Source organism: Cucurbita maxima, unplaced genomic scaffold, assembly GCF_002738345.1.
Source record: "Cucurbita maxima cultivar Rimu unplaced genomic scaffold, Cmax_1.0 Cma_Scf00034, whole genome shotgun sequence".
In the NCBI taxonomy this organism is placed as follows: domain Eukaryota; kingdom Viridiplantae; phylum Streptophyta; class Magnoliopsida; order Cucurbitales; family Cucurbitaceae; genus Cucurbita; species Cucurbita maxima.
In genome coordinates this window covers 952,978-973,823 of record NW_019272050.1, presented here as the reverse complement: position 1 = coordinate 973,823, position 20,846 = coordinate 952,978, and the positions used below count along the sequence as shown (strand labels likewise).

The 20,846-nt window shown below is 39.6% G+C and overlaps 3 protein-coding genes across 8 annotated transcripts; 2 read left to right on the top strand and 1 right to left on the bottom strand.

Moving 5' to 3' along the window:
• LOC111467640 (importin-9-like) lies at window positions 1–4,721 on the top strand. 3 transcript variants are annotated; one of them, XM_023112608.1, is made up of 8 exons: window positions 1–245; window positions 346–469; window positions 546–607; window positions 883–975; window positions 1,134–1,305; window positions 2,191–2,306; window positions 3,751–3,825; window positions 4,074–4,721. In XM_023112608.1, exons 2-8 carry the CDS (start codon window positions 412–414, stop codon window positions 4,125–4,127), a joined length of 630 nt encoding a protein of 209 aa, XP_022968376.1. In that variant the 5' UTR covers window positions 1–245; window positions 346–411; the 3' UTR covers window positions 4,128–4,721. The 3 variants fall into 3 exon arrangements, with proteins under 3 accessions (XP_022968376.1, XP_022968377.1, XP_022968378.1); XM_023112609.1 differs by having other exon boundaries at window positions 4,069–4,721; XM_023112610.1 differs by lacking the exon at window positions 346–469.
• Window positions 4,722–5,385: 664 nt separating this feature from the next.
• On the top strand, window positions 5,386–10,949 carry LOC111467339 (proline-rich receptor-like protein kinase PERK9). 4 transcript variants are annotated; one of them, XM_023112192.1, is made up of 10 exons: window positions 5,386–6,920; window positions 6,954–7,277; window positions 8,290–8,694; window positions 8,773–8,859; window positions 8,936–9,006; window positions 9,089–9,165; window positions 9,280–9,427; window positions 9,859–10,020; window positions 10,133–10,397; window positions 10,817–10,949. In XM_023112192.1, the coding sequence occupies exons 1-9, from the start codon at window positions 6,212–6,214 to the stop codon at window positions 10,310–10,312; spliced, it is 2,163 nt and encodes a 720-aa protein (XP_022967960.1). In that variant the 5' UTR covers window positions 5,386–6,211; the 3' UTR covers window positions 10,313–10,397; window positions 10,817–10,949. The 4 variants fall into 4 exon arrangements, with proteins under 4 accessions (XP_022967960.1, XP_022967957.1, XP_022967958.1 ...); XM_023112189.1 differs by having other exon boundaries at window positions 5,392–5,634; window positions 5,839–7,277; XM_023112190.1 differs by having other exon boundaries at window positions 5,392–5,738; window positions 5,839–7,277.
• LOC111467338 (putative phospholipid-transporting ATPase 9) lies at window positions 10,548–19,347 on the bottom strand. The gene is made up of 12 exons (XM_023112187.1): window positions 18,846–19,347; window positions 17,950–18,761; window positions 15,405–16,753; window positions 14,799–14,909; window positions 14,438–14,714; window positions 14,260–14,348; window positions 14,071–14,179; window positions 12,615–12,824; window positions 12,408–12,533; window positions 12,221–12,319; window positions 11,937–12,128; window positions 10,548–11,585 (listed from the first exon to the last, which is right to left on the bottom strand). The coding sequence occupies exons 2-12, from the start codon at window positions 18,340–18,342 to the stop codon at window positions 10,953–10,955; spliced, it is 3,588 nt and encodes a 1,195-aa protein (XP_022967955.1). The 5' UTR covers window positions 18,343–18,761; window positions 18,846–19,347; the 3' UTR covers window positions 10,548–10,952.
• Window positions 19,348–20,846: the final 1,499 nt, after the last annotated feature.

Genomic DNA, 20,846 nt, shown 5'->3' with positions numbered 1-20,846 from the left:
GCGCTTTTTTACATCCCATACTTGGAAGCTAGCGAGTAAACGCTGCGACGGTCGCGGAGCCGACCAGAGTGAATTACGAGACGGCGGAACAGACGTCGAAGCCTTTGCTCGGAGCTCGAAGATGGTCAATTTGATTGATCAGGATCAACAGTGGCTTCTCAATTGCTTGTCCGCCACTCTTGACCCCAACCAGGAGGTTCGCTCATTCGCTGAAGCCTAGCTAAATCAGGCATCTCTCCAACCAGGTTCTTGCCTTCACCGTAACTCTCAGCTAATTGTTATCTGTACTGATTTTCTCTACTATCGAGTGTCTTCCCATATGGAATCATTTTTCTATGTTTCTAGAACAGTAAATGAATCGCATTTACGCCTCGTTGGTGTGGATATGCGATTGTGTTAGGCAGGATTGATATGTCATATACATACGTTTCTGTACTGTACGAAGATCAGGAACAGATTAAGTTTTCTGGTTCGTTCTGTCTTTCACTATCTGATTAACTTATTCTACTACTGGATTTAATTGTGATACTTCATTCATCTTAAAGGTTTTGGGGTTGCATTATCCAAAGTCACTGCGAACATGGAGCTTCCAGTAGGATTGCGCCAGATATCCTTTGTTGTCGTTGCAATTGAGATTCTTAATTTTTCTGCGTGATTTTCTTCCTGTTTTGTTTTCTTTCATGTGCTCTAAGGAAGCGTAAACACTGCAATTTTAATCTTCCTTGCACTTAGTTTTCCGAAGTATGGATATTATGTTCACTTGTGTTTCAGCTTTCGCTTTCTTTCTTTTTTTCTCTTTTTTGGTTGCCGGTGGTTGTTATTGACGAGGACATACGATTCAAGATCATTCCATGATTTTTGGATCGGACTTAACGCTTTTACCTAGCTGCAGTCCTTCTAAAGCAGTTCATCAAAAAACACTGGCAGGAGGGTGACGAATTATTTGAACATCCCGCTGTTTCTGATGATGATAAGGTATCTATTTTACACCAAATGCTGTTATTCGTTGTTTTCACATTCTGCAATTCTCTTTCTGTCTTGCGACATCCAATGCCACTACTTGGGTATATCCTTTCAATATTGAAATTTTACATTTCTAATTCACTGTTTTTTTTTTTTTTTTTTCTTTTCAGGCAGTCATTCGCAAGCTTCTTTTGTTAACTTTGGATGATTCCCATACGAAAATTTGTACAGCAATTAGTATGGCCGTGGCATCAATTGCAATATATGACTGGCCAGAGGAATGGCCTGAGCTATTGCCTTACCTCTTAAATTTGATGAATAATCGAATTAATATGAATGGCGGTATGACGTTCTGTTTCTGATAGTTATTTTCCACTACAACCTCTTCTCTTCTTTTGGATGTATTTTATTTATTGATTTCATTGAGTACTTAGAGCAATATTTGATATTTTGAGATGACAATTGTGTTTAAACTCAACTTTAGTGTGTACGGAATGCTATTGGTAGGAATTTTTGTAAGTTCTCAAGCGAAGAGAAAAATTGGGTTACTGGCCTTGTTGTTGTATGTATGTATTTAAACTAGGGAAAAGATTGGTCGATATGAAGTCGTGTTTAAAATGGAAATTAGTTAAACAATTATAATACTTCTCATGCAAGAAAAGATACAATGTAAACATATTTCCTAAACTTATAGAGAAGGTTAATAGAGATTACTTTTTCTTGAAAAGTTAACAATAAACTAAACGTAGGGGCCAATTTTATGATTTATTGAAAGTACAAGACTAAAATGGAATGAAACCTGAAATACAAGGACCAAAATGGTATTTTAACCTAAACTAATACAGTATTTCTTGATTAGCTTATTTGTTTTTTTGGTAGCTTTTCAATGGCATTCAAATGTTCGTTGTCATTTTTTAAATCATCATTTCATCAATATTTGTACCTTTTTTTTTTTTTTTTTTTTTTTTTTTTTTTTATATAACGTGGTTGCATCCTTTTGCTGTTTCACTTTGTTTAGAGGCTTAGAATTTTACTCTCTCTTCATGAAGGTCCGTTTATGTTTTCTTTTAAATACTTCAACTTACGAAAGCAAATGATCCATTCGTCATAAACTCATTGGTTTTTCCTTTGGATTAATATTTGATATTTTGGCATGCCTTCAATGTGCTGATTGTTAACATGTAAGTCTTCATTGAATAAAATTTTGATTTATATTAAATTTTGTAGTACATGGAGGTTTAAGGTGCTTGGCTCTACTCTCTGGGGAATTGGATTGTGAAATGATTCCAAGACTAGTACCTGCTTTGTTCCCACACTTGTTTTCAATTGTTTCATCCCCAGAGGTATGAATGCATTTTCTTAAAGATGAAAATTTCATTGTCATATGCTTTGTTTGATTCAACCCTCTTTAAAAGATGGATTATTTGAACTCTGAGTTGGGTTTCTTACTTGCAAACGGATGAGATAAACAAGGGATAGGTTTGAAAGTAAAATTCAAGAGAACTCATCCTAGTTGGAGATAAGATAGCTGCATGTCCATGATCTATTAGGCTCAAACAAGAACATTAAGCATTTAGCAACTAGCTTTCACGAGTAAGCTTGGGTAAGAGAGTGCGATTGAAGAGGATTAAGGATTGGCCAATTATGAAGACTTCAGTAATATTTACTCTTAGAATCTAACTTGGAGTTTAATTTATTTTAAGGCAAAGCAGAGGTGCTGGGTGAGTTCTTTATTCTCCTGCCATCAACCCACTTGATCTTGAATGTGAGAGCTGACTAGGCAAGTTATTCTCTTCAGACCGCATGTAGTTTGTGTGAGATATAAACATTGCCATTAGTTTGTATCTTCATTCACTTAAAAGGCCGTGTGAAATTAATGTAGAGGTATGGGAATGTGTTGGTCTACCAATGAGCTTTAGATTTGGGATTGTAATAGCCCAAGTTCACCACTAGCAAATATTGTCTTATTTGGGTTTTCTCTTCTGGACTTTTCCTTATGGGCTTCCTCTTAAGGTTTTAAAACACGTCTACTAGGGAGAGGTTTCCACGCTCTTATAAGGAATGTTCGTTCCCCTCTCCAACCGATGTGAGATCTCACAGTCCACCCTCCTTAGGGCCCAACATCCTCGTTGGCACACCGCTCGGTGTCTGGCTCTAATACTATTTGTAACCGCCCAAACCCACCGTTAGCTGATATTGTCCTCTTTAGCATTTCCTTTTGGGCTTCCCCTCAAAGTTTTAAAACGCATCTAATAGGGAGTGGTTTCCACACCTTTATAAGGAATGTTTCGTTCTCCTTTCCAACCGATGTGGGATTTCACAGGGTCCGGTGTTCTACCGCTAATCTTTCTCTGGAACTTATTCTCGAGGAGATGCTTGATTTACAAAGCTGATATACAGCATGAGATTGGCTTCTACTCCACATCCCCCCACCTCTCCCCCTACAACCGTGTGTGAAAAATAGAATTTAGTTAAAATGAAGGGAAAAAAAAAACTGGAAAAAAGAATCTGATCTTGGATCTTTTGTTTGTTAACAGATCAATATTTGAACATCGTTTCCTGATAATTTTACTACTTGTGATTGGTCCGTATATAATATCTCTGACTAAGAATCTCTAGATATTACCTGGTTTCGCTATTGTTGGAACTTTTATCGTTCAACTGTGCTTTTACATGTCCACCATGACGCCAAACTCTTCTGCCCCACATGGAGCACCATCCATCTGTATTCAGATTGTGTCAAGTATGCAGGCACAACCACTGGTTTCCTTCTCTTTCTTTTTTCAGGGCTTAATGATCCTACAAATTTTTGGTGTGGAATCGATAGTCTTTAGCTTGCTGCTTCTTCAAGTTGGTTTACAGGTATCTCTAATTTAATAAGTTCTCTGCCTTTTGACAGAACATGGTCAGGTCATCTGCTAGATCTTGATGTCATTTTCTTTTAATCTGCTGGTATCATCACCTAATCCTAACCTGTGACTGTTGAAGGCTGGATCATGGATGTAATTCCAATTTTGCAGCTATTATTAAATTCTTTTATTGTGTACTCTTCTCTGAAAGGTTCATAAAGAAATAGATTTATATAACAAATGCTGCTCAATGAAGGTCAGTTATGGAATAAAGTGAGACCTCGTCACTGTCAACACTTCGGGTTGCGATTATAAGAGCCGATGCCCACCGCTAGCAGATATTGTCCTCTTTGGGCTTTCCCTTCTGGACTTCCCCTCAAGGTTTTAAAATACGTCTATTAGGGAGAGATCACACCCTTATAAAGAATGCTTCGTTCTTCTCCCCAACCGATGTGGGAGATCTCACAACGCAAGTGTAACTTAAGAAGTTGCTTATTTGAGAAATGTTCTACAATTAGCAACAAATCTCAATGATAGGACAATGAGAAGGATGGTTTGCTTCCTTTGCTGTAGCACCCAACAAAAAGAAAAGCTTAAACTGCACCATAGAAGTAGAAGCATCTAATGCCCCCCCACCCTTAAAGTTCTACTTTGTAGGGTTGTTGGAGCACAGGAATGGGCCCCTTCTTGATTCAACAGCAGCACAGCACAGCACAGCACAATTAATGGCACAATGCCCTCTTTTTGGGTTTCTTTTTTGCAGCTCCCACTGATGTTAGTGCAGTGGCTTGAGCATCTTGCACCATGTTTATTCGCTTACAAACATTAGTATAATGTAAAGGAATAGGCTAAAGAAAAGAAACAAGGCAGCCTGTTGGTTGTTACCAAAAGGCCATATGATTATAGCTTTGAAATCGTGCAAGCTTTGTCCTCCAACAATAGGTGGTAGTAGGCGTGCAAGAGCTTCACGTGTTATGTTAATACGAAACCTAGGCATTGACCTTGGCCCACTATTCTCACTTAACTAATATTTTCAAATTTTATAATGAAATTTAACAGGCAATTTGTTTATAGGTGACATTTCTTTATCGAGCTAGTAGAATCTTTCTTGATCTAATCAATTGAATACACCCACTTTTTAATTATTATTTCGTTTTAATCTTTATTGTTCTTTTTAAATAGTTTATTTATCGGTGCGTGGTTCCTAAACTTTGGATAAAACTTTTTAAAATATAATTAAACTATTTATGATAATCAGAGATTCAAATAAAAGTTTGTCTTGTATAGTTATTGGTAAATATAAAATTGTGACCTGATATAGAAATGAGAATTTCGTATAGATTTTGCTTCGTAGATGGGTCAGTATTTCAAATGAAATAAAACAAAGTGTTCGTCTTGATCAAGTTATTCTATCATCAATGGCACCATTATAGTATATTATGTTCTAATTCAATAATGAAAATGATAGCTATAATTACGAGACTAAATCAAACTTTGAATTAATTGGTTATGGGTTGACTATGGCAAGATATTGAGGACCATGGAATTACGTTGCAAAATTACTCCTTATAATGATGATTTTAAATTGAGCCGACGTTATGAAAATTACTTTTGTTCTTGAATTCAAACATTTGACAAAATCTTTATATTCAATCTTTTGGGTTGCTATCAATTTGGGACCCCACAATCTGTGTTCTTCGGAAAGCCTTTTTTTCCTATAGGGAATTCGGGAATCAAACTTGGCTGCTCTTTCGAGGAATTTCTATTTCCGTTTCGATCCTCAGAAAGAAACAAAGTGAGGGGGAAATTGTTGACGGAAAAGGTAAGCTCGTCTTCAGCTTCCAATTTCTTCTCCATGGCTATTTTCATGGTGTCGGTTCGATGCTTTTGCTTCTTCAATCAGCTGGAATCCATTGCTGATTCTGAGTACTTGAACCTTCCCCAAATAGTCTGATAATTGCGCTCCTGTTCAAATTTTTTTAGTAGGTATATCGCTGAACTTGTTGCTTCTTTGATTTGTTCGTAGGTCTGGAGGTGAATTTGATTGTTTCTGTGATGATCCGATTTTAGCTATAATCTCTGGATTGTGATTGAAACGTAACTGGAGAATACTGTTTGACTTCGCTGAGTTGTATAATCTATGATTTTGCTTTGAGGAGTGAAACAGAGCACTGGATGATTCCGGTTTATTGAATAGCGATTTTGAAGTTTGTTTGAATAAAATATCTTGGGGACTGAACTTGTGAAGATTCAATTTGATCGTGTGGTTATCTGGAATATATGATTATTATGCGAAATATGCGAATTGAATGAGTTTCACCAAAAGCTGAAGTTTCCAGGTGAGTTGATCAACCGGAATTTTTTTGTATCTTGGTGTTTGAGCTTGATTTTTATCGGAAATGGCGGCCGTATCACCGGCGCCTAATTCATCTCCGTCGCCGGCTTCTCCCTCCACTCCATCTACTCCGCCGCCCAGTACTCCGTCACCGTTGCCACCGCAACCTCCTTCTCCGCCGCCGCTACAATCGCCTCCTCCGGATCCTTCTGGCCCCTCAACTCCTACTCCGTCCCCATCAGGCCAGTCATCTCCTCCTCCTCCACCGTCTCGTCAACCATCTGCTACTTCACCGCCACCTGCTTCTGGAACTCCGCCCCCTGTAACACCCGCATTGTCTCCTCCGCCGCCTCGGCCTGTTCCGCCGGCAACTCCACCACCAACTCCGTCCAGTGCTCCACCCCCGTTAACACTGGATCCCATACCACCATCAGCAACCCCACCAGTAAGCTCCCCTCCACCAACGTCATCTAATCCCCCACCACCAAATTCACCTCCACCTCCTGTAGCAGAGCCTCCTCAAACCCCTCCTCCACAGTCATCAAACCCTCCTCAACTCTCATCTCCGCCACCTCTGCCACCACCACCACAAGAAAACCCCTCGGATAATCCATCGCCGCCGCCCACAGCCCCAGTTGAGAATCCTCCCCCAACACCACCATCAGCACCTCCAGAAACTTCACCTCAACCCCCAGCGTCAATACCTCCTAGAAACTCACCTCCACCTCAAAGGCTCACTTCTCCTCCTCCTCCCAGTGATCCCCCAGCTTCAAGTCCTCCCCCTCCCAGTGACCCCCCAGCTTCAAGTCCTCCCAAGCCATCGCCGCCCGCATCAATTTCGCCTCCTCCACCATCCCTTGTTTCTCCTCCAGTATCGTCTAAAACCCCAACATTGCCGCCAGGAAATCCCACGGATGATGGTTCGGGTCCTAATGGCGGAGTAAACTCGAATTCGAACAGCAATGGAGGAATAAATACTGGGGGTGTGATTGCAATTGGTGTAGTGGCTGGAATTGTAGTGCTTGCCATAGTTGGTTTTGTTGTATGGTACATCAGGAAGCCAAGAAAAAATGATTCTGGTCGTGGGGGTTACATTATACCATCTTCTATGGGCTCCTCACCCAAGTCAGGTACTGCAATGTAAATATTATTTCGCTGTCATACATGTTCTTAGCCTCCCTCCCAGCACTTACGATTATCTTCCTGCTTGATAATTTATTGCGACGTCTTTAATTCGATCGTTGTGTTTTCCTTCATGAACATGACTACAGTAGTGTTATATGACTGCAGACCTCTGCATTTATGATTACCATCCTGCCTGATAGTTTACTGTGATTTCAATTTAGTCCTTGTGCTTTTCTTAAAGAATATGACCAATGTCATATATTTTTGCAGAGGTATCTTTCTCTTTTTTCTTTTTTTCTTTCTTCTTTTAAAATACAAGAGCTATATATTTTATGTAAGAGCCCAAGCCCACCGCTAGCAAATATTGTCCTCTTCGGACTTTCCCTTTCAGGCTTCTCTTCAAAGTTTTTAAAACGCATCGGCTAGTTTTTAAAACGCATCGGCTAGAAAGAGGTTTCCATACCCTTATAAAGAATGTTTCGTTCTCCTCCTCAACCGATGTGGGATCTCACAATCCACCCCCTTCAGGGTCTAGCGTCCCCGTTGGGACTCGTTCCCTTCTTCAATTGATGTGGGACCCCCCAATCCGCCCCCCTCAGGCCCAACATCCTTGTTGGCACCTCGTGTCCACCCCACTTCGGAGCTCAGCTTCCTTGCTGGCACATTGCCCGGTGTCTAACTCTTATACTATTTATAAGAGCTCAAGCCCACCGCTAGCAGATATTGTTCTATTTAGGTTTTCTTTTTCGAGCTTCCCCTCAAAATTTTTAAAACACGTACGTTAGGGAGAGGTTTCCATACCCTTATAAAGAATGTTTTGTTCTCCTCCCCAACCGATGTGGGATCTCACATTTTATGATTGGGAATTAGAATGTTTAATTATTTTATACTTTTGGATGTGTCATTTTGAAGGGTATTTCAATATTTATTCTAATGTTTTAGTAGGAAAAGATAATATTAATGGAGTCATTGAGAATAAATTACTGAAATTCAATAAGTTATGTAATTTCTTCTTAGAATCCCTTATGAAGGTCCATTCCACACTTCACCAAGACAGACATGGTGGTGGAACATTCTCTCCAAAAGAGTTTGGTGGGTTGGGCAATTCAAGGTCATTCTTTACATATGAAGAACTTTTCAAAGCAACAAATGCATTTTCTGCTCAGAATCTTTTGGGAGAAGGTGGATTTGGTTCTGTTTATAAAGGATATCTACCAGATGGAAGAGAGGTTGCAGTGAAGGAGCTAAAGATTGGTGGTGGTCAGGGTGAGCAGGAATTCAAAGCTGAAGTCGAGATAATTGGTCGCGTACACCACCGCCATTTGGTTTCTCTTGTGGGCTACTGCATTTCAGAGCATCAGAGGTTGCTGGTTTATGATTATGTGTGTAACAATTCCCTTTACTACCATCTTCATGTTAAAGGTATTATTGATTTCAGACCTTTTGACTTATCTCAATACCAAGAGCAGAATTGACCTTTCTCTCATGTTTCGACACTAGGGGACGACCAGCTCGTTCTGGACTGGGCAAGACGCATTAAGATTGCAGCTGGGGCAGCCCGGGGAATAGCTTATCTTCATGAAGACTGTAAGTTTCTATGCCTTTTCCTATAGAAGCTGCTAATTGGTGTCAATCTTAAGACTGGCATTTTTATCTGTGTCAGGCCATCCTCGAATTATCCACCGTGATATCAAATCTTCAAACATTCTTCTAGATGAAAATTTTGAAGCTCGGGTATGCAGGAAAGTTTAATTGCCTATGCTAAAATGCTTAGCTTAAAGGGTTGGGCTTCATTTTTTCATTGGTTGTCATGCAGGTTTCAGACTTCGGGCTGGCTAAATTAGCTCTTGATGCACAGACTCATATAACCACTCGTGTCGTGGGAACTTTCGGGTAGGTCGTTTATGATTGGCACCAATACCCTCCTAGAATCTAAAGTCTGTTTAAGTTTTTGCTTCAATAATTATCTCATTTTGCTTATAAGAATTCAACTTCTCTCTGTCGTAGATATGTTGCCCCTGAATATGCATCGAGTGGGAAGTTAACTGAGAGATCAGATGTATATTCTTTTGGAGTCGTACTTCTCGAGCTGATTACTGGTCGAAAGGCCGTTGATGCATCCCAACCGATGGGGGACGAGAGCCTTGTTGAATGGGTAATATATTCATGCTTCTCTTGTATGTTTTCACTAACGGATATGATGCAATGATGCCACCAACCTTTTTATGATTTTGTTGTTCGAGTATCTCTTCTTTGAATTTTGTAAGAACTTAACTGCTGCTGCTTTTGTAATGGACTTGGAAGACCACAATTATCATATGACGCATGAATGCCCTTACTAGATCTCTGAATAGCTTGAGAAAGTGTTATTTTAGGATCTACTATTGAAGTTTCATAAGAAATGAACGAAATGAGAATTACAAATAACACAGTCAACATGGTCAAACATTCTTGAACGATAATCCAGTTCCTCTGCATCATATTGTCCAAACTGTTATTGGACATTCATCGATGAGATCAATGCCCGAAGATGGCGATTTTCGAACTTCCAAATCAACCTTTTCTGACGAAGTTCTTATCTTTCAGGGTCGGCCTTTACTAAACCATGCGCTCCACAGCCAAGATTTTGAAAGGTTGGTGGACCCAAGGCTTGAAAGGAACTATGTTGAGAGTGAAATGTTGAAGATGATAGGAATAGCTGCTGCTTGTGTTCGGCATGCGTCCGCAAAGAGACCACAGATGGGACAGGTTGTATTTCTTTAACCGATTTGTGACACGAATACAAAAAACCAAACCTCACCCTTGTTAAATCTTGTACAGTATTATAACTGAATCGTTCTTCTCATGTTCTCATTCTCAGGTTGTTCGAGCTTTTGATAGTTTAGCTGCAACAGATTTAAGTAATGGAATGAGATTCGGGGAGAGTCAAGCCTTCGACTCCGGTCAAAAGTCTGCTGAGATAAGGTTTTTCCGAATGCTGGCATTTGGAAACCAAGATTACAGCTCAGACTTTTATAGCCAAGGTAGCTCAAATGCCTGATTGATCAGGAGATTTTGTAGATATAATAGAGAGGGAAAACATCTCATGACCAGGAAGGCTTTTTCCCATGTTGACCGAAACTCAGGTGATTGATTACAAGAACCTTCATGTAATTAAAGATTAACAAGCCTCCAATTCATGTTCCTTAGATTCATATTGTTCATACATAAATCATATTATGAAAAATAACATAGGAAATGAGATTTGAAGACTGTTATAGGAAAAAGGACAACGCGTTAAATATTATTCATTATTCACATCAGTTCTCAATAGTATTTTTGCAACAATAGTATTGTGAAGTTGGTAAAGTTAGATTGAAAAGGAAGTTGAGTGGCTCTGCTTATCATGTTCTTTTTTTTCTTTGTTAACAAAACTAATGTATCTAATCTACAATGAATTCCCTCACTTTTGTAATGTACACAGAAGTTGGAACAGTATACAACAAATGTTCTACCAACAGCTCTCCTTTTTGGCTGATTTTGCTTATGTATTTTCTTGCTGCAGGCTATGCTTCTGCTCTTGAACATGGCAGATTTGCACAAGAGCAAGAAAACAGCACCCTATCCAATGTGTACACGTCGAAGAAAGCTTCTATTTTTTCGACGATAAACAGTGAAGATTGAGACTGATGTTGAGCTTGTCAAGTAGAAGTCTGGTTTCTTTGTTTTGAGTTGTTCCTTTTGGCTTCTAACCGTGCTGTGGAACCTACACTCGTCGATCGGAATTTGTACTTCCACAACATATTACAGTACTCCTGGTTGTCTAGTTGCCCTTCATTTCTAATCCATAAAATCATTTGATGATACATAGGAAAGAACCTCATCTGTAATGCTGAGTAGGAGAAGTAAGGAATGAGTGTTGAGATCACCACAAAGAAAAGGACAAGCCAGTAGGAAGGGCCAGGGGCAAGGACTTCAGTGAAGATCTTGTAAGCATTGGTTGAAAGGGTGGGGGTCATGGACTCATAAATCAGGAGAAAAATGTACCAAATTGAAATGGAACCCCAGATGAAAAGATGTTGTATCAAGGTGAAGTAGCTAACAGCAAGCGCCATTTGCAAGTTCACAACCCAAACGACACAAGAGTACATCATCGCACCCATAATTTCCCGCCCTGCAGGTTTCCCATCGGAGTTGAATGCCTGATGCTCAAGTGCGCCAGTGCAAAGGAAGAAAATGATCACAGCACTGTACAATCCATTAAACATCCAACTGAGTATTCGGAGCCAGCTGAAATGAACATTCTGCACCCCTTGTTGGTATAAGAGAGGAAACTGCCACATCAAACAAAGAAATGAAGCCTAAAATTTGGCCAATTCCACTTATATGCATCAGGGCCTACTGTTCTGATGGAAAATAAAGAGAAATCAGTTTCTTATGGTGTTTTCTACTCTGTTTTCTCTCTCAGAATATGCGTTCATGTTCCTCACGACGCTTCACGGTTGAAGAAACAAGCAAATGGCTTCATGTTTAAGAAGAAATATCTTTACTGGGTCTCTATCTCATCAGTTAATGGTAGGCTGAGTTCATGAGAAAGGATATGGCAAAAGCACAGCCATAACTAGAACAGAAGAACTCAAACAGCAACCGGACAACAAAGAAACAAGCACATAAACTAAGCATACCTGGAGGCAGAGCCTTGCAGATACGTCCTGATCGAAGACTCCCAAAGCTACGACTGGAAGCGACGAGAAGAAAACATTGTAAAGTGATAAAAACCAATCATTATATACAGGTTCCCCAGAGAATGATGTGAATGCTTCGTATAAGAATATGGTAAAACCAAAAGTGATATTCTTATAGAAGAAGTAGCAAATCTGCAAATAGAGAGGTAAGCTCATCAATGTCACAAAGTGAGAACTATGAAAGATGATGTTTTCTGAATCTCCAGATATATAAATTGCATTACCATTGATGATATCCTTCTGTAGCACCAATGTCCATGCACGAGAAGCAGGCGCTCTAAATATTTAAACTGAGCAATCGCAACGTCACTCGACATAACGGCCTGAGTTGAAATATAAAAGAACTCATGAGACACTGGAAAAAATTATTGAAATCTTTGAATATCAAGTGTTGTCTGCTTTCTTAAGCACCTGCATTCCTTCAGCACCGCTAATTCCGACTCCAATATCTGCTTCTTGAAGCATTCCTACATCGTTAGCACCATCGCCGATAGCTAAAGTTGTTTTTCGTGTTCCAGTTTTAACCAACCTTGTTACCTGACACCATGAGTTGGAGGTTAATATTTTTTCAAGATGTGATTTTTAAGCAAATTAAAGACTAAAAGTGTGAAAACATACCAATGCCTTCTGTTTTGGAGATGAACGGCAGCAAATAACAGAAGCGCAACGTATCGTTAGATCGAGAAACGATGCCTTCATACTGTCCTCTAAAGCATAAGAAAGCGATTTTCCATCAATGATTAATGCAAATGCTTCAGATGACCCACTTGATGAATTGATCTGAGCTCTCCCTCGAGTAATCTGATCACGAACACATTGCCTCGACGCCTAAAAGATAGTCAGAAAGATTTCAACACAAGGAAGGATGCGAGTCGGTTGATCCTCGAATAAAAAGAAACAAAGGCATTGCATACAGGAAAAAAGAACTATTCTTTAAAAATAATTCAACTCTCATGGATAGAAAAGATTCAACCATGTTATGTAGAATGTCTGAAGGAAAGCATGAATCGATATTAGCTACATATACTGTAACAACTCAAGCAGATATTGTCCTCTTTGGGCTTTCCCTTCTGGGCTTCCCCTCAAGGTTTTAAAACGCGTCCACTACCCACCTCTAGCAGATATTGTCCTCTTTCGGCTTTCCCTTCTGGGCTTCCCCTCAAGGTTTTAAAACGCGTCCACTAGGAAAAAGTTTCCACACCCTTATAAGGAATGGTTCAGGAGTCCTCTTTGGGCTTTCCCTTCTGGGCTTCCCCTCGAGGTTTTAAAACGCGTCCACTACCCACCTCTAGCAGATATTGTCCTCTTTCGGCTTTCCCTTCTGGGCTTCCCCTCAAGGTTTTAAAACGCGTCCACTAGGGAGAAGTTTCCACACCCTTATAAGGAATGGTTCGTTCCTCTCTCCAACAAACGTGGGATCTCACAACTCACCCCAACCCCCCGGGGGACCAGCGTCCTCGCTAACACACCGCCCGATGTCTAGCTCTAATATCATTTGTAACAACTCGAGCCCACTGCTAGCAAATATTGTCCTCTTTGGGCTTTCCCTTCTGGGCTTCCCCTCAAGGTTTTACAACGCATCCACTAGAGAGAGGTTTCCACACCTTTATAAGGAATGCTTCGTTTCTCTCTCCAACCGATGTGGGATCTCACAACCCACCCCTTGGGGCCTAACGACCTCGCTGGCACACCACCCAATGTCTGGGTCTGATACCATTTGTAACAACTCAACCCCACCGCTAACAGATATTGTCCTCTTTGGACTTTCCCTTCTAGGCTTCACCTCAAGGTTTTAAAACGCGTCCACTAGGGAGATGTTTTCACACTTTTATAAGAAATGTTTCATTCCCCTCTCCAACCAATGTAGAATCTCATATAAACAAAACTTACTCGATAAACGGGACGTAAGACAAACATGTATAGGATACATCGATATCGCAAATCTAAAGTACCAGAGAAATTTTCAAACAATGTACATACGAAAGCAATACATATCAAAAAGCAGATGCACACATGAACAGAAACATTCCACGGAATCGATCGTATACTAAACGAGGATTGAATATAGATTCACCTTGATGATGGAAGTCTTATCCCCTGACTTCTCTATTGCCTGAATTTCTGATGACTCCAGAGTAATGACAATCTGCTTCATATCTTCTCTTAGTAAGCTACAGGCAAAACTGTCATTTTGTGCTCTCAAGTTAAGTATTAATTCAGATATGATACAACTGAGCCTCAAATAGACAACAAGCATTCATACCCAATATTTATGGCAGTCTCCATTTTGTCGCCCGTCAAAACCCAGATCTTAATTCCCGCCTGAGCGAGCCTGTCGATGCACTCAGGAACCTAACACGAATAACACAAAGAAACGTTAATTCCAAGTCTTTTACTGACAGTGGTTCACCATTAGCAACCATTGACACTTCTCAACTCACCCCATTTTGAAGCTTGTCCTCAACAGCAGTGGCACCAAGAAGAATTAGATTCTTCTCAATTTTGTCTGTAAGTTTATCAATCAATGATTCTCTATCTGCATCAACTGAGGTTTTGGCCATAGTGAACTTATGATGAAATTCTCTGTATTCTTCCTCGTCAAGCTCACGGTAGGCGAGTATCAAAGTCCTCAACCCTGCATCGGCGTACTCGCTGACATGTTCCTTAGTCCTCTCTTCAAACTCCCTTCCATTCTTTCCAAGCCTTTCAAACATGACACTGCAAAGAGAAGGGAATCATGGTGATTCTGAACTTTAACTAAAGCAGAGATAAGAATTAGACTAAGTCATTTCAACCACAAACCTGTCTGCACCTTTACAGAATAATATTATTTTCCCCTCCTCGTTTCTTATTATGACAGACATCCGCTTTCTCATGCTATTGAACTCCAAAACATGCAACAGTTTATATGTCCTGCAAAAAAAAGACAATAATGACATGATGGCATTTGATAATCGACAAAAAGATCGTAACAGCTCAAGCCCAGCGCTAGCAGATATTGTCCTCTTTGGGCTTTCCCTTCCGGACTTCCCCTCGAGATTTTAAAACACGTCTACTAGGGAGAGGTTTCCACACCCTTATAAAAAATGTATAAGATATTGTCCTCTTTGAGTTTTCTCTTCTGGGTTTCCCCTCGAGATTTTAAAACGCGTCTACTAGAGAGAGGTTCCACACCCTTATAAAGAATATTTCGTTCTCCTCCCCAACCGATGTAGGATGTAGCGAAGATAACCTGTCATCTACGTTTGACGATGGAAATAAAGAGAGATATCGGCATTTTACGTCCACTGTGCAAAGCATGTCAGAAATCCACAACAATGGCTTAAATCTATCTCATGTGTTCTTAATATATTAAGTTCATGAGTATGCCATCAACTAAAAGGAACAGAAGAAATAGAAAATAGTCACCTATCAACTTTCTTGCCTAATGAAGGTTCAAACTCATGGAGTGATATGCTTGTCTGTGTTCTTTTATAGAACTCAAAGCCTAGCTCCCTAGCTGCAATCACAAATGCTGCTTCATCCGGTGATTCGGCCTCATAAGACACCTCGCCACTGTGCTCGTTGATTTCAGGTATCGCCGTATGACAAGTGGCAAGAAGACGAAAAAACATTTGGATGACATTTGCATTAGGCTCATAAACCCAGTTCCCATTCATAACTCTATCATCTTGAAAGTTAAAGCCCTTGACATGTGAAGTTTTCTTAGTGTCATCCTCTTGTTGATTCCCCCCATTTACAGCTTCATACAATGGTGAATTCTTCAGTCCACCAATAGCCCTTTCTACCTCTGTGAAACCACGACCATAAGCCGTCCCGGCCACTGAACACTTGATGAACTCCATCGAATTACACGTCAGGGTTCCCGTCTTGTCAGAAAGTACCGTATCAACTTGACCAAGTTCTTCATTCAAATTCGAGGTGCGAGCACGTGCAGGCTTATTAGCTTCTTCGTAGTACATATTAATATCTTGATTGATGAATATGCTCTGAAGAACTTTCACGATCTCTATCGACACATAGAGTGATATCGGAATGAAGTAGTTATACAACATCAGGGCTGTAAGAAAATGGAAAATTGCAGCTAATGGAGCTCTTTTTGAATCATAGAAAACTTCAGCATCATCAGGCCTGAGATACCATCTCTTCATTTTCCCATTGTTCAAATCATCGCCAGTCACAAAGCCAAAAAATATAGATCCTATAAGAGCAAGCAAGAACAGAAGACCAAACAAAAAGTATATAATTTGATCCATTTTCCTCTCAACTTTGCTTCTTTTCGAAGGCGGGTCAGTAGAATTTTGAAAAACCTTTGTGTCGCGACCCGTAAAGACAACAACCCCATATATATAATCTGTATTCCGGAGTTTCGAGTCTCGAAGGAGTAGTTGTTGAGGTGATAGCGGATATTGTTGCTCTTCCAACTCCATACTTCCAACAAAACTGTATAAATTTGCATTTGGATCCTCACATTTTATGATAGCCTTAAAGCTTTTGAAGATCGAATCCTCGTTCATACGCGAAGTTACCTCCAATGCTTGTTTTAGTTTCAAATTTGTCTCACCGTCAAGGTTCATTGTCTCGACATAGCAGATGGCATCCTCGTAACTGGATGAAAGCAAGATGATATCTGCTGGAAAGAATTCATCCTTTTCCACTCTCACTACATTACCCACCCTCAAAGTTTTCCACTCTGTATGAGCAAAAACTCCATTACCTTGATGCACTTTAACCTTTCTAGTGTTAACCTGAATATCCTGAAAAGGTCGACTAGCAGAGATTAGGGACCAATGCGAGATGAGTAGCCAAAGTTAATATTAAGCAATATAAACTTGATAGTCCTTAGGCCTAAATGATGACACTAAGAAAAGCTTAGCATTTATGCATAGTGAAACTACGCCTGCCTGAGAAAGAACTCACCCTTCTATCCATAGTGAAACTACGCCTGCCACAAAGGAAGCTAGTAAAGAAAAATGATCTTTTCAACATTTTAAATTGAGTTTGAAGAAATTTCAATATGATAGTTTGTAACCGTCCAAGATATTGTTCGCTTTGGCTCGTTACGTATCATCGTCAGCCTCACGGTTTTAAAACGCGTCTGATAGGGAAAGATTTCCACACCCTTGTAAGGAATGCTTCGTTCCCCTCTCCCACTAGTGTGGGATCTCACAATCCACCCCCCCCCTTCGGGGCTAGCATCCTTGTTGGCACGCCACCCAGTGTCTGACTCTGATACCATTTGTAACAGTTCAAGCCCACCACAACTAGCAGACATTGTCCACTTTGGCTCGTTACTTATCGCCGTCAGCCTCACGGTTTCTAAAATGCGTCTGATAGGGAGAGGTTTCCACACCCTTTGCTTTGTTCTCCTCTTCAACCGATATGGGATCTCACAATCCACCCCCTTGGGGGCCCAGCGTCCTAGCTGGCACATCGCCCGATGTCTGGCTCTAATACCATTTGTAACAGTTCAAACCCACTGCTAGTACATATTGTCTACTTTGGCCCGTTACATGTCGCCATCAGTCTCACAGTGTAAAAACGTGTTTGATAGGGAGAGGCCTCCACACCTTTATAAGGAATATTTCGTTCCCCTCTCCAACCGATGTGAGATCTCACAATCCACCCTCTTGGGGGCCTAGCGTCCTCACTGACACAGTGTCTGGCTCTAATACCATTTGTAATAGCCCAAACCCACCGCTAGAAAATATTGTGTGCTTTGGCCCATTACGTATCACCATCAGCCTCACGGTTTTTAAAACATGTCTAATAGGGAGAGACCTCCACACCCTTACAAGGAATGCTTCATTCCCCTCTCCAACCAACGAAGGATCTCACATAATTCAATTCAATATATCAGGATTAACGCAGGTTGAGAGGCCATGAAAGCATCAAGCTCAACTCATCAAGTCAACAAATTACACATAAACAAGGTGACAAAGGAGATAAGTACCTGTTTCTTCCGCCTCCAATCTTCAATACCTTCTTTGATCATAGTAGCTGAAATGACAATAATAAGAGGAAGAATTGCACTGACGGCTGTGTAAGGAGCAAGGGGAGTAAAAGCAAGAATCCCAGTCACTAAAAAGAAGAAATTAGCCACCCTCCTGAATTGTTCAAACAATGACTTGGGCAAGAAAGTAGCCAAAGTATACTTCGTGGTACTAACATGATTATCAACATAGTTACGTATTTCAGCCTCAATACACTCAGCTTCATTACAGAACACCACTCGAGAAAACCCCGGACCCCCAATCTGTGAGTGATCATCTTTCAAAGAAGCTTTCCCACACGCAAACGAGTAGATCTTGCTAAAATGCAGCTTCCTCCTTCTGCCGCCGCTCATTTTTCTCTCACAAACACCAATTTACAGACAACAATGAACATAAACTTAAAAACCCAGTTGAAACAAAGAGATCATTGCAAGAAATGATCAAAAAAAAAAAAAAAAAACCAGCGGAAAGACAAGTAAAGGTGAGTAATCTCGTATTCTCCGTCCTCGTTGAACAAAACCCAGAAATAGAAACCTTAAAGTTTGTCATGAAATGCCGGAAACCGCCAACGCGCTTCCATGAAAAGCCATCCAATAGCTGAAGAAACAGAAGAGAGAGATTGGAGTAAAAATTCCCAAATATTTAACTCTCCCACCAGACCTCGAAGTATTATACGAAGATTCGAACTCGATCTCTCGCATTTTTTTCTCAACTTTTGAAGAAGCTGTTCTTCAACGAACAAAATTTCCTCGTTTCGAATTGGGGAAGCTCCCTAGAAAGCAGAAAAGACAGAGAGAATGTCATTCGTGTTTATGAGATTCATGAGGAAACTAAAAGCTGCTACTCATTAGCTCACCACCAATGGCGACTAGGTTTCTGCTCTGAAAGGGTCTTCTCTTCTACATCGGAATAAACAAATTCTGGTCGTTTTCAGACACGATTCCAAGAACATAGGTTTAAATGGTTTGATTATGTCGCAAACCTTTGCCTCTCCTTGAAGCAAATTAAGGGAAATCTTTAGAGCAAAGACCGGATTCGAACACTGCAAAAGGGGGGTCCGAGAATCTGATGGGAATTTTGAAGAACTGGGAAAGAGATGGGTTTGAGGAAACGAACACGAAAAATTGGAAGGTGGGATTAAAGAATTTGGGCGATGGGTTTTGGGTTATGTTTTTGGCTTGGATTAATTAACTAAGAATACGCCGAGAAGAGAGGGAAGATGCCAAACGTGTCCAATGTTGTCATGGGCTAACCAATCTGTAGTGTTTGATCAATGAATTTCATTACAAATTTTGTTTATTTACAGCTACTTCTTTCATCCACTGGAACTGTCGTGTTCATCACTATGTTCCCACCATTTGTATCAAATTTTAGCTCATGGGTATGTCGGAATCATTTGTTTTTACACATTTTGGCCCGGTGTTCGTGTTTAATTCATCTCTAAATATTTTTTAAAAGATATAAAGTATAATTATTAAATGAGACCTAATTTTTTAATATATTTGTAAAAAAATATATTTATTAAATTAAAAAAAGAAAAAGAAAAAGAATATTCAACTTTGAATTTGGTCCATCGATCTTGATTTGGGGATGGCTTCATTTGTAGGCCACGAGGAACCAAAAACATTGCACGATTGCAAGTTTTCACGTGGGAATATTCAAAGAGTGAGCTAATTCAAAGAGGTAGATTTCGGAAAGGGATATGTGATGAGTGGGCCTATTCACGATTCATTTCTCGAGTCGAGAGATATAACAATTTATTCGACCAAACTTTTGTAATTCACGACCATTTGGTCAATGATTGAATGACACGAACCATTCTTTACAAGGGTATAGAAACTTCTCTCTAAAAGAGGCATTTTAAATAATACAAATAGTTGTACTTTTCAACAATGGACCCATTTGGTTGGAGGTTTTGTTGAATGGAAACATACACGAGCGAGCTAAAATCATGTTTGTTACATAGTTTTCAATACTTATCTGTCCCGACGTTATCTTGTTTTCTAGATGAAGCTTTTACTTATTGCTTGACCACCGTCAAAAAGAAGCTTTTTCCTATACAAGAATTGCAGGTCTATTGTTTTGTTTTGGAATTAGGGAAAGCAAAGTTTCAACAAGTTGATCACTTCCCGACAAAATTTCAAACAAAAAGGTTAGACTTTTTACTTCCGTTTACTTCCTTTTACTCAAGATTTATAAAAATAGAGGTAGGACGGGCAATGACCACCTGTTTAATAGACAACAAGCTACGACTTTAACGAACTAAAGCAGTAGAATGTGATGAAGATTGTTGGGATGGAGTCCCACGTTAGTTAATTTCGGAAATGATCATGGGTTTATAACTAAGGAATAATATCTTCATTAGTACGAGACCTTTTGGAAAAGTTAAAGCCAAAGCAAAGTCAAGAGAGCTTATGCTTTTAAAATTAAAAAAATTAATAATTAGTTGATAGAGGTTAACATTTTTCTTCCAGCCATATTATTATTTAGTTGACTTTATTCTTTTTTCAAGTGATAACTCAAACTATATACTAAAATTAATTAATTCCAAGTTAAAGCTCCAACTTTAAAAAATAAAGTGAAAAAGATGCATAATATTCGGTAATAATTAGTCCATTTAATTTTTTATAAACTATATACTAAAATTAATTAATTCCCGAGTTAAGTCAAAAATAAAGCGAAAAAGATAGAAAATAATCGCATTTGTTAGAATGCCAAAAATAAATATAAATGACATAATATTCCGTAATAATTAGTCCATTTAATGTTTTATAATTGTAAAAAAAAAAAAAAAAAACTTTTATATACGTATAAAAATGGGGAGAAGGAAGATTTATACCTCTTAACTAAAAAAAAA